The 17140-nt window shown below is 35.5% G+C and overlaps 1 protein-coding gene across 1 annotated transcript in view; it reads right to left on the bottom strand.

Annotated features, from left to right (window-relative positions):
- The window catches only part of LOC133635049 (fibrillin-2-like), a 209583-nt gene extending 194629 nt beyond the window's left edge, over positions 1-14954 (bottom strand). The window contains exons 1-2 of the mRNA XM_062027781.1: positions 14897-14954; positions 1969-2335 (exon numbers count right to left, since the gene is read on the bottom strand). Coding sequence (XP_061883765.1) covers positions 1969-2174 — 206 coding nt within the window. The 5' untranslated portion in view covers positions 2175-2335; positions 14897-14954. The remainder of the gene's footprint in view (positions 1-1968; positions 2336-14896) is intronic.
- Between the last annotated feature and the right edge of the window lie 2186 nt (positions 14955-17140).

Here is a 17140-nt window from a genome sequence, read left to right as displayed (position 1 = left end):
TAGACATATTTTTTGGCTTTAAAACTAACAATAGAGGTGAACAATATAGCGGCTAACGTCCCTTCACAGTGTTTTGGCTACTTCTGAGACACTAATCCTCGCGGCCATGGCGACAACCAAAGCACCGCCGTGCTAATGCGTTAAAAACGGTACCATACTGCCTTTGAAAAAATACAGAAGGAGGATAGACATATTTTTGGCTTTAAAACTAACAATAGAGGTGAACAATATAGCGGCTAATGTCCCTTCACAGTGTTTTGGCTACTTCTGAGACACTAATCCTCGCGGCCATGGCGACAACTAACACCGCCGTGCTAATGCGTTAAAAAAAAAGGTACCATACTGCCTTTGAAAAAATACAGAAGGAGGATAGACATATTTTTGGCTTTAAAACTAACAATAGAGGTGAACAATATAGCGGCTAACGTCCCTTCACAGTGTTTTGGCTACTTCTGAGACACTAATCCTCGCGGCCATGGCGACAACTAACACCGCCGTACTAATGCGTTTAAAAAAAAGGTACCATACTGCCTTTGAAAAAGTACAATGGTAATGTGACATGTGAGTCAACACACACACACACAGAGCGCTTACAAGCGGAAACAGAAGGAGAATGGACATATTTTTGGCTAAAACAATATAGCGGCTGACGTCCCTTTACTGTGTTTTAAGCTACTTCTAAATCAGTAATCCTCGCGGCCATGGCAACAAATAAAGTACATTTCTTCCAAGTAGCATTATCACTGCAGGATGAGGAATAGCTAAAAAAAAATTAAAAATAAGATTAATCGCGATTCTTATTCGATTCTAAATTAATACAAAATAATAAAAAATCGATTTAAATTTTTTTTAATTTTTTTTATTTATTTTCTGTTTACTCAGGCAAATCATATTTTGGATTTTAAGAAATACCAATTTTTTTTAGAGCTGTTTATCTATTTTATGGAGGAATGTAGTTCATCCTAGAAGTGGCACCCAATGGTATCAAAAAAAGTATTGATTTTGAATCGAGAATCGTTTTGAATCCAATCAATACCCCCAAGAAGCGCTCCTGAATGTAAACAAACAAGTGGATCGATACGAACATCGACTGTGATTATTGCAATTACAAAAGCCGCAATATAGTCGATACCACAATGATTACGCCGATATTTCTTATTATCACAAAAATATATTTAGTATTTTTAATTGTTTATAAACTCAGGAAATACGCTCCTGGACACATGAGAGCTTTTAATGTATGATCCTGTAACTGCTTGGTATCGGATCGATACCAGAATGTGCAGTATCAGCCAAACAGTATCAAAAGTGATTATTACATTTGAACAGAAGTGTAGATAGAACATGCTGGAACGGAAAACAAGCCGATATTATACTGACTGGAGTAAAATAAACGTCACCGGCCCAAGCACTTGGCCGGGAAACAAGCGCGCCGAGTCCAATCGGGCTGGGCCTCGAGCTAATGTTACACCTTTCCATGCCAACAAAGACAGAAAAGGGCCCCTTGATAGCAAGGTAAGGCTCCCCTTTTTTAGAATGCTAATTTAACATTGGCTATGCCGTAGACATGCTACTCATTAGCATTAGCAATTTTACACGGCGATTTCAACACCTTCAAATTTGCCAAAGAGCGACCCCCCCCCCCCCAAAAAAAGGGACAAGCGGTACAAAAATGAATGGATGGATGGATCTACCGATTAGGTGCACACTACAATCAAACATAAGTACTCTACTTACAGTATCAACACTTTGTAGGGCGCAACAAAAGACACATACAACTTAATGGCAAAGACTACCACTACACACTTCACGTTTTGGAATTGCGAGTGCATGCAGAGTCTACGATATCAGACTTGCAAATGATACGCGCGCAGTGCCACACAAATGTACCGGTATCGGTTCCCAGGGGCCGGGAATCGGCACAGTATCGACTGTGATGCAGTGAAATGAAGATGAGGTCACTCTTACCCTCTCAGAGTCTCCTGGCCTCGGCGTCGGACCCGCTGCACCTCCCTCTGGTCCGTGGCGGCGGTGAAGCGGCTGGCTTGGAGCGGCGCCCCGTTCCCGGTCCCGGTGCCGGTCCCGGTCCCGGTCTGGCCGTACGCCACCTGGGCCGGTGCCAGACACACCGCCACCCATCCCAGCAACACCCGGGCCAACTTCCCTGATCCCATCGCTCGGTCCGGCGATCCCTCCGACTGAAACGCGAGTCTTTCTTCTTTTTGTTGCCGCTCCCCTCTCTGAGTGGTCTTGGATCACCAGTTGGACCCGGACCGAGCACAGCGATCTAGACCTGGATCCAGACCAAGTCCTGGTGTGCACTCCACAGTTGGGGCTGGAAGGAAGAGAAAGTGGAGATAACAAAAACCACATAGGGGGCGCCACAAACCTCAGCTATGGACATAAGACAAGTCAGGCTTCACTACACGTCTTGAAATGAGAATCAGTGAGCTCCAGACGTGGGAGATGTAAGTTTGACGATTAGCATGATGTCGCTGTTAAAGTGTCATGTTAGCACTTTAGCGCACAAAGCTACGCTAATGTGTGTCACTTAATGTGCGTGTCGCCAACTGATATTAATATTGGTCCAGTATCAGACAAAAAACAAGTATGGGATTAAATGTGTTTGCATGTAAAATGTCCTTTAAATGTGCGATACAAGCAGTCCCGCTGCGAGTTTACTTGTGTTTGATATCTTGTGCGATACAAGCAGTCCCGCTGCGAGTTTACTTGTGTGTGATACAAGCAGTCCTGTAGAGTGTTTATTTGAGTGTGATATCATGTACGATACAAGTAGTCCTTCAGCATAATTGCTTGTGTGTGATATCATGTGCGATACAAGCAGTCCCGCTGCGAGTTTACTTGTGTGTGATACAAGCAGTCCTGTAGAGTGTTTATTTGAGTGTGATATCATGTGCGATACAAGTAGTCCTTCAGCATAATTGCTTGTGTGTGATATCATGTGCGATACAAGCAGTCCCGCAGCATTTTTACTTGTGTGTGGTATCATGTGCGATACAAGCAGTCCCGCTGCGAGTTTACTTGTGTTTGATATCTTGTGCGATACAAGCAGTCCCGCTGCGAGTTTACTTGTGTGTGATACAAGCAGTCCTGTAGAGTGTTTATTTGAGTGTGATATCATGTGCGATACAAGTAGTCCTTCAGCATAATTGCTTGTGTGTGATATCATGTGCGATACAAGCAGTTCCGCAGCATTTTTACTTGTGTGTGGTATCATGTGGGATACAAGCAGTCCTGCGGCGTGTTCACTTGTGTGTGATATCATGTGCGATACAAGCAGTCCTTCAGCGTAATTGCTTGTGTGATATCATGTGCGATGCAAGCAGTCCCGCTGCATGTTTACTTGTGTGATATCATGTGGGATACAAGCAGTCCTGCGGCGTGTTCACTTGTGTGTGATATCATGTGCGATACAAGCAGTCCTTCAGCGTGATTGCTTGTGTGATATCATGTGCGATGCAAGCAGTCCCGCAGCGCTAATTGCTTGTGTGTGATATCATGTGCGATGCAAGCAGTCCTTCAGCGCTAATTGCTTGTGTGTGATATCACGTGCCATACAAGCGGTCCCGCAGCGTGTTTGCTTGTGTGTGATATCAAGTGCGATGCAAGCAGTCACGCAGCGTGTTTACTTGTATGATATCATGTGCGATACAAGCAGTCTTTCAGCGTGTTTACTTGTGTGTGATGTCATGTGCGATACAAGTAGTCCTTCAGCATAATTGCTTGTGTGTGACATCATGTGCGATGCAAGCAGTCCTTCAGCGTTTTTACTTGTGTGTGATATCAAGTGCGATGCAAGCAGTCACGCAGTGTGTTTACTTGTATGATATCATGTGCAATACAAGCAGTCTTTCAGCGTGTTTACTTGTGTGTGATGTCATGTGCGATACAAGTAGTCCTTCAGCATAATTGCTTGTGTGTGACATCATGTGCGATGCAAGCAGTCCTTCAGCGTTTTTACTTGTGTGTGATATCAAATGCGATGCAAGCAGTCACGCAGTGTGTTTACTTGTATGATATCATGTGCGATACAAGCAGTCTTTCAGCGTGTTTACTTGTGTGTGATATCATGTGTGATACAAGTAGCCCTTCAGCATAATTGCTTGTGTGTGACATAATGTGCGATGCAAGCAGTCACGCGGCGTGTTTACTTGTGTGTGATATCATGTGCGATACAAGTAGTCCTTCAGCATAATTGCTTGTGTGTGACATCATGTGCGATGCAAGCAGTCCTTCAGCGTGTTTACTTGTGTGTGATATCATTTGCGATACAAGTAGTCTTTCAGCATAATTGCTTTTGTGTGACATCATGTGCGATGCAAGCAGTCACGTGGCGTGTTCACTTGTGTGTGATATCATGTGTGATACAAGCAGTCCTACAGCGTGTTTACTTGTGTGTGATATCAAATGCGATACAAGCAGTCCTGCGGTGTGTGTGTGTGATATCATGTGCAATACAAGCCGTACTGCAGCGTGTTTACTTGTGTGTGATATCATGTGCAATACAAAGAGTCCCACAGCGTGTTTACTTGTGTGTGATATCATGTGCGATACAAGTAGTCCTTCAGCATAATTGCTTGTGTGTGACATCATATGCGATACAAGCAGTCCTGCAGCGTGTTTACTTGTGTGTGATATCATGTGTGATACAAGCAGTCCTACAGCGTGTTTAATTGTGTGTGATATCATATGCGATACAAGCAGTCCTGCAGCGTGTTTACTTGTGTGTGATATCATGTGTGATACAAGCAGTCCTACAGCGTGTTTACTTGTGTGTGATATCATATGCGATACAAGCAGTCCGGCGGTGTGTGTGTGATATCATGTGCAATACAAGCCGTACTGCAGCGTGTTTACTTGTGTGTGATATCATGTGCAATACAAAGAGTCCCACAGCGTGTTTACTTGTGTGTGATATCATGTGCGATACAGGTAGTGCCGCAGCGTAATTGCTTGAGTGTGACATCATGTGCGATACAAGCAGTCCCGCAGCGTAATTGCATGTGTGTGATATCATGTGCGATACAAGCAGTCCTGCAGCGTCTTTGCTTGTGTGTGATATCATATGTGATACAAGCAGTCCTGCAGCGTGTTTACTTGTGTGTGATATCATATGCGATACAAACAGTCCTGCAGTGTGTTTGTGTGTAATATCATATGCGATACAAGCAGTCCTGCAACGCGTTTACTTGTGTTATATCATGTGCGATACACAGCATGTTTACTTGTGTGTGATACCATGTGCAATAAAAGCAGTCCTGCGGCGTGTTCACTTGTGTGTGATATCATGTGTGATACAAGCAGTCCTGTAGCGTGTTTGCTTATGTGTGATATCATGTGCGATAAAAGCAATCCTGCAGCATGTTCACTTGTGTGTGATATCATGTGCGATACAAGCAGTCTGGCGGTGTGTTTACTTGTGTGTGATATCATGTGCGATTAAAGCAGTCCTGCGGCGTGTTCACTAGTGTGTGATATCATGTGCGATACAAGCAGTCCTGTAGCGTATTTGTGTGTGATATCATGTGCGATACAAGCAGTCCTGGACAGACAGTTAACATTTAAATGTCCTCCAATAAACAAACAAGTCCTCACTATTTTATTCATTTACAAAAAGTAAACATGGTTGGTTATAGGCTACTAGGAGCTAGCAGCTACACAACAGCTGAGCACAAAGTAGCACACAAGCTAATAATCATTGAGCAATAAAACAGAACATTTGTCAATACAAACAAGTATCAAATCATTATAGTTGCACATTACTCACACACACAAAGTCTCCAAGGCAGGAGCGCATTAGAAAGTATCCAGTAACAAACGTGTCCGCATCAGTTAGTTTACTACGCCAAGATTTTCATAATTACTGTGGCCGCTAGGTGTCGCCAAGAAGCAATTAGCACTCCACTTCAACTTAAAGACTCACATTCGAATTATTTTTTATCTTGATTCCAAATCGATTAATAATTTTCAAAACTCGATTTAAAAAAAACAAATAACAATAGTAATAATTGTAAAAAAAAAAAAATATTTGAGGAATAGTTAATACAAATATTTTTTTAGACTAGCTCCATAAAACCAGAAGGTTCTTCCCTAACCTGTTTTGAAAAGACTTCCGCCAAATAATACATTGCGAGAATCAGTTTGAATCGAGAATCGTGTTGAACCCAAAATCGATTCCGAATCGAATCGTTACCTGAGGAATCGGATTGAATCGTTTGCTGCCCACAGATTCACACCTGTAATAAATAGGATCAAACCTTTGTTCGACATTCCTACTACTAAATAATTCAAGCGTGTATGATTCCAGCTGATATCGGATCAATATCGGTATCGGCCAATATTGGTGCGGTATCGGAAGAAAAAAAAAAATGGTATCGATTACATTGGAAATGAGTTACAGTGTGTGGACAAAGTACACCATCTCGCTAATTAGTAATGAAGCTCGGGTCCTGTGTACTAACTTTTATGGGAAATTAATTGTATTGAATTAATGATTTGTATTAATTGTATTTAATTAATATATGTATTATTATTATTAATATTATTATTTTTAATTAATTGAAATTAATTTTATTTAATTAATGCATTTATTATTAATATTATTATTATTATTTTAATTAATTGAAATCAACTGTATTTGATTAATGTATTTATTATTATTAATATTGTTATTATTATTTTTAATTAATTGAAATTCATTGTATTTAATTAATTAATGTATTATTATTATTATTTTTAATTAATTGAAATTAATTGTATTTAATTAATGTCTGTATTATTATTATTATTATTTGTAATTAATTGAAATTAATGTATTTATTATTAATATTATTATTATTATTTTAATTAATTGAAATCAATTGTATTTAATTAATGTATTTATTATTATTATTATTAATTAATTGAAATTAATTGTATTTAATTAATGTATTATTATTATTATGAATTAATTGAAATTAATTGTATATAATTAATTGTATTACATTTGTTTAAGTACAGTGTTTTATTTCAAACATAGTGTTATTGTTCAAACTGTGTAGAAGTATATGGTATACTTGTTAAAAAAAATATAAAAAAAAAACCTCTGCCTTGTTTTTAATGAATACTTAGGCCTACTTTGCTACCATTATGGTGGTACTTGGTACCGCCCCAAGCGTCAAGGACAGCCCTAAAAGCAGCGGGACTTCCTGGGCGGAGCCTAAAACGCAGAGTCGGAAGAACCACCGTGGAACTAGACTTCGGTTCCTTAAAAAAACCCGAGAGATAATGCATTCCACAGGTGAGCGTCAGGACAGTTAATAGACGACAAATGACTCACAGAGTGTGGCAATTATGGTGATTATGTGATTTATGCGGACTGGATGCGCTGACCTCATCCGAGAGAGCTCGGTCGCGGACTACGTTGCAGTGGAAACAAAACACACCCGGGTGTCCGAGTGGGTTTGGACAGCCTCGGAGGTTTATTTTCTCTTCTCCGCCTCATTATAGACCACAGCTTTGACCGAGGGGCCCCGCTAGTATACAAGCACAGCAGACCTGGGCCCCCCCGGCCCCCCCGGGGGTCCCGCCATTTCCACGAATTTGTCGACAAGGATGACGAGATGTAAAATAAATCCTGTATCTATCTACGTCTCACTCATTGATACCCGACTGAGCTCTTAAGAACAACAAGAAACCCAGGTCCAGGTCTGGTCCGGTTGCAGACCCAACACTCGCTCACGTAAACAATTAGTCCGGAGCCACTCGGGGGCGGACTCCACCAAACGTTGACGTTTTAAACGCCGACAAAGCGAGCTTGCTTGGTCGAAAAAAACCCACCAGACGTAAGCTTGATGCTAATTTACATTGGATTTGCCATAACTACTGTTAGCATTAGCGATTTTACATGGCGATTTCAACACCTCCAAATGTGTTAATGACAACTACAACTAAGATGCACGTTACGATCAAACAGCTGGTGCCTAATAAGCACAATACTTAGAGTACGAACACTTTGTAGGGCGCAACAGAAGACTGAACCGAACCAGAAACTATACACTACTGCCATCTAGTGTCTTGGACTTGCAACTGTAATTGCAACTCAGAAATGTGATCGTAAAACAAGGTATAACAAATGGACAGCAGTTATTATTCGGGCTGTGAATCTTTGGGCACCACAAGATTTGATTCGAGTCTTGTGGGTAACGATTCGATTCAGAACCGATTCTCGATTCAAAACGGTTCTCGATTCAAAATCCATACTTAGTAATAACATTGTGTGCCAGTTCTATGATTAGGTACATTCCTCCATCTAATAGAAAAACAGCTGGGATACATTTTTATAATCCCTAAAAGAAAACTGGTTTTGTTTAATAAAATTATACTCAAACATTTAATAAAGTCAAATACAAATAAGACCACAAGAGAAGTATCCAACATTTATCTTTTCTAAAGTAAATCTGTACAGCAGATATGAGCACCTACCATCTACATCCAAAAAAATGTTTTGCCTGAGTGGCTGGACAGGACTTTTTTTTTTTTTAAAGTAAAAAAATCAATCAATAAATTGTTTAGATTTTTTTAATCACAATTCAATCAAAATTAGATTTTTTGGCACCCCTAGTTATCATAAATAATTTTAAATGTTGCCAAATAAAAGCCATTTTACTGTCAAAGACAATTAATAATTATTAACACACACAAAAGTACTGAAAATTGGTACCGTTGAGTACCGGTATTTATTCCTGGTACCTAATCGGTTCCAAAAAAAATCAGAGCAAGGATGGGGAAAAAACGAAAAAAAAAATAGCTGAAATATTTATACTAACAATATATATATTTAACTTTTTACAAAATTAAAACTGATCCAAAATAGAAAAAAGCAAGAGTTATGTAACAATTTCAGCCAGAATTTTTATTTTATTTTATTTTTTTGTATGTAAACCCGCTTTTAGTTGGAGACAAACAAAAACCATGTTTTTGTGTCACTCAGGATAATACAACCGTGTAGAATCGGGTTGACGTTGCCAAAAGTACTACTAAAAGTAGTACAAGTGCAAGTTTTATACTTCAAAGTATTGCGTTCCCACTGCAACTTTATGAATGGACTTCAGCCATTGCTCGCTTGGTTTTGTTGAGTAAAATTCTACCCAAACATTTAATAAAGTCAAATACAAATAAGGCCACAAGAGAACTATCCAACACTTCTCTATTCTAAAGTCAATCTGTACAGCAGATATGAACACCTACCATCTACATCCAAAATATGATTTGCCTAAGTGGCTGGACAGGACAGATGGGGGAAAAAAAAAGGAAAAAAATACATAAATTACAATTTAGGAGGATTTTTGAATCACAATTCAATTGAAAATTGCATTCTTTGGCACTTCTAGTTATCATACATAATTTTAAATGTTGCAAAAAAAAAGAGATTTTCCTATCAAAAACAATTAATAATTATTAAAACACACAAAAGTACTGAAAATTGGTACCGTTGGGTACCGGTATTTATTCCTGGTACCATATCGGTTCAAAAAAATAAAAAATAAAAATAAAATAAAAAATATATATATATATATATATATATATATATATATATATATATATATATATATATATATATATATATATATATATATATATATATATATATATATATATATATATATATATATATTTCTTTTTTTTTTTTTTTTTTTTGTAAACCTGCTCTTAGTTAAAGACAACCAAAATCATGTTTTTGTGTCACTCAGGATAATACAACCATGTAGAATCGGGTAGATGTTGCCAAAAGTACCAGTAAAAGTGCAATACTGCGCTCCCACTGCTACTTTATGAATGGACTTCAGCCACTGTTCGCTTGGTTTTGTTTAATAAAATTCTACCCAAACATTTAATAAAGTCAAATACAAATAAGGCCACAGGAGGAGTATCCAACACTTCTCTTTTCTGAAGTCAATCTGTACAGCAGATATGAGCACCTACCATCTACATCCAAAATATGATTTGCCTAAGTGGCTGGACAGGACACATAAAATAAAAAAAAAAGGTAAAAAAATAAAAATTGTTTTTATTTTTAAAAAAATGGGGGATTTTTTAATCACAATTCAATCAAAAATTTATTTTTTGGAACCCCTAGTTGTCATAAATAATTTGAAATGTTGCAAAAAAAAAAACTTTACTATCCAAAACCATTAATAATTATTAACACACACAAAAGTACTGAAAATTGGTACCGTTAAGTACCGGTATTTATTCCTGGTACCATATCGGTATATATATATATATATATATATATATATATATATATATATATATATATATATATATATATATATATATATATATATATATATATATATATATATATATATATATATATATTTTTTTTTTTTTTGTAAACCTGCTCTTATTTCAAGACAACCAAAATCATGTTTTTGTGTCACTCAGGATAATACAACCATGTAGAATCGGGTAGATGTTGCCAAAAGTACCAGTGAAAGTAGTACAAGTGCAAGTTTTATACTTCAAAACTGCAATACTGCGCTCCCACTGCTACTTTATGAATGGACTTCAGCCACTGCTCGCTTGGTTTTGTTTAATAAAATTCTACCCAAACTTTTAATAAAGTCAAATACAAGTAAAGCCACAGGAGGAGTATCCAACACTTCTCTTTTCTAAAGTAAATCTGTACAGCAGATATGAGCACCTACCATCTACATCCAAAATATGATTTGCCTAAGTGGCTGGGCAGGGCACAAAAAAAAAAAGAAGGTAAAAAAAAAAAAAAAATGTAAAAAAAAAAAAAAAATGTAAAAAAAAAAAAAAAATGTGTTAATTAAAAAAAATTGGAGGATTTTTTAATCACAATTCAATCAAAAATTGCTTTTTTGGCACCCCTAGTTGTCATAAATAATTTTAAATGTTGCAACAACAAAAAAATGTACTATCAAAAACCATTAATAATTATTAACACACACAAAAGTACTGAACATTGGTACCGTTGAGTACCGGTATTTATTCCTGGTACCATATCGGTTCAAAAAAAAAAATATATATATATATATATATATATATATTTGTAAACCTGCTCTTAGTTAAAGACAACCAAAATCATGTTTTTGTGTCACTCAGGATAATACAACCATGTAGAATCGGGTAGATGTTGCCAAAAGTACCAGTAAAAGTGGTACAAGTGCAAGTTTTATACTTCAAAACTGCAATACTGCGCTCCCACTGCAACTTTATGAATGGACTTCAGCCACTGCTCGCTTGGTTTTGTTTAATAAAATTCTACCCAAACATCTAATAAAGTCAAATACAAATAAGGCCACAGGAGGAGTATCCAACACTTCTCTTTTCTGAAGTAAATCTGTACAGCAGATATGAGCACCTACCATCTACATCCAAAATAAGATTTGCCTGAGTGGCTGGACAGGACACATAAAAAATAAAAAATAAAGTAAAAAAAAAAAATGTATTTTAATAAAAAAAAATTGGGGGATTTTTTAATCACAATTCAATCAAAAATTGCTTTTTTGGCACCCGTAGTTGTCATAAATAATTTTAAATGTTGCAAAAAAAAAGATTTTACTATCAAAAACCATTAATAATTACTAACACACACAAAAGTACTGAAAATTGGTACCGTTGAGTACCGGTATTTATTCCTGGTACCATATCGGTTCAATATATATATATATATATATATATATATATATATATATATATATATATATATTTTTTTTTTTTTGTAAACCTGCTCTTAGTTAAAGACAACCAAAATCATGTTTTTGTGTCACTCAGGATAATACAACCATGTAGAATCAGGTAGATGTTGCCAAAAGTACCAGTAAAATTAGTACAAGTGCAAGTTTTATACTTCAAAACTGCAATACTGCGCTCCCACTGCAACTTTATGAATGGACTTCAGCCACTGCTCGCTTGGTTTTGTTTAATAAAATTCTACCCAAACTTTTAATAAAGTCAAATACAAATAAGGCCACAGGAGGAGTATCCAACACTTCTCTTTTCTGAAGTAAATCTGTACAGCAGATATGAGCACCTACCATCTACATCCAAAATCTGATTTGCCTGAGTGGTTGGACAGTACACATAAAAAAAAAAAAATTGTTTTAATAAAAAAAAATTGGGGGATTTTTTAATCACAGTTCAATCAAAAAATTGCTTTTTTGGCACCCGCAGTTGTCATAAATAATTTTAAATGTTGCAACAAAAAAAAAATTTACTATTAAAAACCATTAATAATTATTAACACACACAAAAGTACTGAAAATTGGTACCGTTGAGTACCGGTATTTATTCCTGGTACCATATCGGTTCAATATATATATATATATATATATATATATATATATATATATATATATATATATATATATATATATATATATATATATATATATATATTTTTTTTTTATTTTTATTTTTTATTTTTTATTTTTTTTTTTTTGTAAACCTGCTCTTAGTTAAAGACAACCAAAACCATGTGTTTTGTGTCATTCAGGATAATACAACCATGTAAAATCGGGTAGATGTTGCCAAAAGTACCAGTGAAAGTAGTACAAGTGCAAGTTTTATACTTCAAAACTGCAATACTGCGCTCCCACTGCTACTTTATGAATGGACGTCAGCCACTGCTCGCTTGGTTTTGTTTAATAAAATTCTACCCAAACTTTTAATAAAGTCAAATACAAATAAGGACACAGGAGGAGTATCCAACACTTCTCTTTCCTAAAGTAAATCTGTACAGCAGATATGAGCACCTACCATCTACATCCAAAATATGATTTGCCTGAGTGGCTGGACAGGACACATAAAAAAAAAAAAAAGGTAAAAAAATAAAAATTGTTTTTATTTTTTTTTAAAAAGGGGGATTTTTTAATCACAATTCAATCAAAAAATTCTTTTTTGGAACCCCTAGTTGTCATAAATAATTTGAAATGTTGCAAAAAAAAATATTTTACTATCCAAAACCATTAATAATTATTAACACACACAAAAGTACTGAAAATTGGTACCGTTGAGTACCGGTATTTATTCCTGGTATTTATTCCTGGTACCATATCGGTTCAAAAAAAAAAATATATATATATATATATATATATATATATATATATATATATATATATATATATATATATATATATATATATATATATATATATATATATATATATATATATATATATATTGTAAACCTGCTCTTAGTTAAAGACAACCAAAATCATGTTTTTGTGTCACTCAGGATAATACAACCATGTAGAATCGGGTAGATGTTGCCAAAAGTACCAGTAAAAGTAGTACAAGTGCAAGTTTTATACTTCAAAACTGCAATACTGCGCTCCCACTGCAACTTTATGAATGGACTTCAGCCACTGCTCGCTTGGTTTTGTTTAATAAAATTCTACCCAAACATTTAATAAAGTCAAATACAAGTAAAGCCACAGGAGGAGTATCCAACACTTCTCTTTTCTGAAGTAAATCTGTACAGCAGATATGAGCACCTACCATCTACATCCAAAATATGATTTGCCTGAGTGGCTGGACAGGACACATAAAAATAAAAAAATAAGTACAAAATAAAAAATTGTTTTAATAAAAAAAAATTGGGGGATTTTTTAATCACAATTCAATCAAAAATTGCTTTTTTGGCACCCGTAGTTGTCATAAATAATTTTAAATATTGCAAAAAAAAAGATTTTACTATCAAAAACCATTAATAATTATTAACACACACAAAAGTACTGAAAATTGGTACCGTTGAGTACCGGTATTTATTCCTGGTACCATATCGGTTCAAAATATATATATATATATATATATATTTTTTTTTTGTAAACCTGCTCTTAGTTAAAGACAACCAAAATCATGTTTTTGTGTCACTCAGGATAATACAACCATGTAGAATCGGGTAGATGTTGCCAAAAGTACCAGTAAAAGTAGTACAAGTGCAAGTTTTATACTTCAAAACTGCAATACTGCGCTCCCACTGCTACTTTATGAATGGACTTCAGCCACTGCTCGCTTGGTTTTGTTTAATAAAATTCTACCCAAACATTTAATAAAGTCAAATACAAATAAGGCCACAGGAGGAGTATCCAACACTTCTCTATTCTGAAGTAAATCTGTACAGCAGATATGAGCACCTACCATCTACATCCAAAATATGATTTGCCTGAGTGGCTGGACAGGACACATAAAAAAAAGTTTTTAAAAAAGTTAAAAAACAAAACAAATTGTTGTTAATTTAAAAAAATTGAGGGATTTTTTAATCAGAATTCAATCAAAAATTGCTTTTTTGGCACCCGTAGTTGTCATAAATAATTTTAATAGTTGCAAAAAAAAAAAAAATTTACTATTAAAAACCATTAATAATTATTAACACACACAAAAGTACTGGAAATTGGTACTGTTGAATACCGGTATTTTTTTCCTGGTATCCAAAAAAAAAAAAAACACACATTTTTTGTATGTAAACCTGCTCTTAGTTAGAGACAAACAAAAATCATGTTTTTGTGTCACTCAGGATACTACAACCGCGTAGAATCGGGTTAAAATGGGTAAAAGTAGTACAAGTGCAAGTTTTTACACTTCAAAGCTGCAGGACTGCGCTCCCTCTGCAACTTTATGAATGGACTTCAGCCACTGCTCGCTTTCTTTAACAAAAGTGGCCCCCAAAAACTCAAGAGAATTCAAGCCCGAGAGTTTTCTTTGCAGCTCCTCGAAAAAAGGCAAATGCAACTTTTCCAGTGCGGCATCTCAACACGGGAGGTGACTCTCCTCAAAGGGACGGGTTAATCCGCCGTGAAACAGGCCACAATAGCACCGGCCCCTCAATAAATCCCCCCCCCCCCAATAAAGACGCACACGTTACCTTGCCTCGACGACGACGGGCCCTCCGAGATGTGCACGCCGAGCACGGGACACTCCACTGCGGCTTTGTGAGAAGGGGAGAAAAAAAAAAGTGGAGAAAAGTTAGAGAAGTGTCCTGCTTGGGATGAGGGGAGGGGACAAAGAGAGAGAGTGGTGGAGGGGGGAGTAAGTAACAAACCCACATTCCTGAAGGAGGAGAGGGAGAAGAAGGTTGTCGGAACAATGCAAAGTCGCAAAGCTCGTCACCTCCTGCAGGCTCCACTTCAGATAAGAAGGAGGGGGACACGAAAGGTCAAGAGGTCACCGGGAAAACCCGCCCCGTCCTAATGTCGATGGCTACGACACCGAGGGTGTGGTCGGTGTCAGGCTGCTGCAAAAACTCCATCTCCGTTCGAAGAAATGGAATTTGACTTGTTGAATTGGACGTCAAATTTAACAAAGGTTTCGGCTTAAAGTTTGCAGTAGAGTGGGAAAAGTATCCAACACTTCTCTTTCATAAAGTAAATCTGTACAGCAGATATGAGCACCTACCATTTACATCCAAAAAAATGTTTTGCCTGAGTGGGTGGACAGGGCATTTTTAAAAAAAAACATTTTTAAGTAAAAAAATAAATAAATAAATTGTTTAGATTTTTTTAATCACAATTCAATCAAAATTAGATTTTTTTGGCACCCCTAGTTATCCTAAATAATTTAAAATGTTGCAAAAAAAAATATTTTACTGTCAAAAACAATTAATAATTATTAACACACACAAAAGTACTGAAATTTGGTACTGTTGAATTGGGCGTACAGGAAGTGCAATTTAACAAAGGTTTCGGCTTAAAGTTTGCAGTAGAGTGGAAAAAGTATCCAATACTTCTCTTTTCTAAAGTCAATCTGTACAGCAGATATGAGCACCTACCATCTACATCCAAAAAAATGTTTTGCCTGAGTGGCTGGACAGGGCTTTTTTTTTTTTTTTTTTTTAAATAAAAAAGTAAATAAATTAATTGTTTGGATTTTTTTCATCACAATTCAATCAAAATTTGATTTTTTTGGCACCCCTAGTTATCATAAATAATTTTAAATGTTGCAAAAAAAAAGCGATTTTACTGTCAAAAACAATTAATAATTATTAACCCACACAAAAGTACTGAAAATTGGTACCATTGAGTAGCGGTATTTATTCCTGGTACCTTATCGGTTCCAAAAAAAATCTGAGCTAGGATTGGGGAAAAAAGAACATAAATAGTTGAAATATTTATACTAACAATATATATTTAACTTTTTACATAATTAAAACTCATCCAAAATAGAAAAAAGCAAGAGTCATGTAACAATTTCAGCCAGAAATTATCTTTTCTTTTTTTGTATGTATGTAAAGCTGCTAAATTTGCAGGAATTTTTTTATCACAATTCAATCGAAAATTGAATTTTTGGCACCCCTAGTTATCATAAATAATTTTAAATGTTGCAAAAAAAAGATTTTACTGTCAAAAACAATTAATAATTATTAACACACACAAAAGTACTGAAAATTGGTACTGTTGAATTGGGCGTACAGGAAGTGCAATTTAACAAAGGTTTCGGCTTAAAGTTTGTAGTAGAGTGGGAAAAGTATCCAACACTTCTCTTTCCTAAAGTAAATCTGTACAGCAGATATGAGCACCTACCATCTACATCCAAAAAAATGTTTTGCCTGAGTGGCTGGACAGGGCTTTTTTTTTTTTTTTGAATAAAAAAGTAAATAAATTAATTGTTTGGATTTTTTTAATCACAATTCAATCAAAATTAGATTTTTTTTGGCACCCCTAGTTATCATAAATAATTTTAAATGTTGCAAAAAAAAGATTTTACTGTCAAAAACAATTAATAATTATTAACACACACAAAAGTACTGAAAATTGGTACTGTTGAATTGGGCGTACAGGAAGTGCAATTTAACAAAGGTTTCGGCTTAAAGTTTGCAGTAGAGTGGGAAAAGTATCCAACACTTCTCTTTCCTAAAGTAAATCTGTACAGCAGATATGAGCACCTACCATCTACATCCAAAAAAATGTTTTGCCTGAGTAGGTGGACAGGGCATTTTTTTTTTTTTTAAGTAAAAAAATAAATCAATCAATTGTTTAGATTTTTTTAATCACAATTCAATCAAAATTAGATTTTTTTGGCACCCTTTGTTATCATAAATAATTTTAAATGTTGCAAAAAAAAGCGATTTTACTGTCAAAAACAATTAATAATTATTAACCCACACAAAAGT

Source organism: Entelurus aequoreus, linkage group LG19 (genome assembly GCF_033978785.1).
Source record: "Entelurus aequoreus isolate RoL-2023_Sb linkage group LG19, RoL_Eaeq_v1.1, whole genome shotgun sequence".
In the NCBI taxonomy this organism is placed as follows: Eukaryota; Metazoa; Chordata; class Actinopteri; order Syngnathiformes; family Syngnathidae; genus Entelurus; species Entelurus aequoreus.
This window is presented reverse-complemented; position numbering and strand designations above follow the sequence as displayed.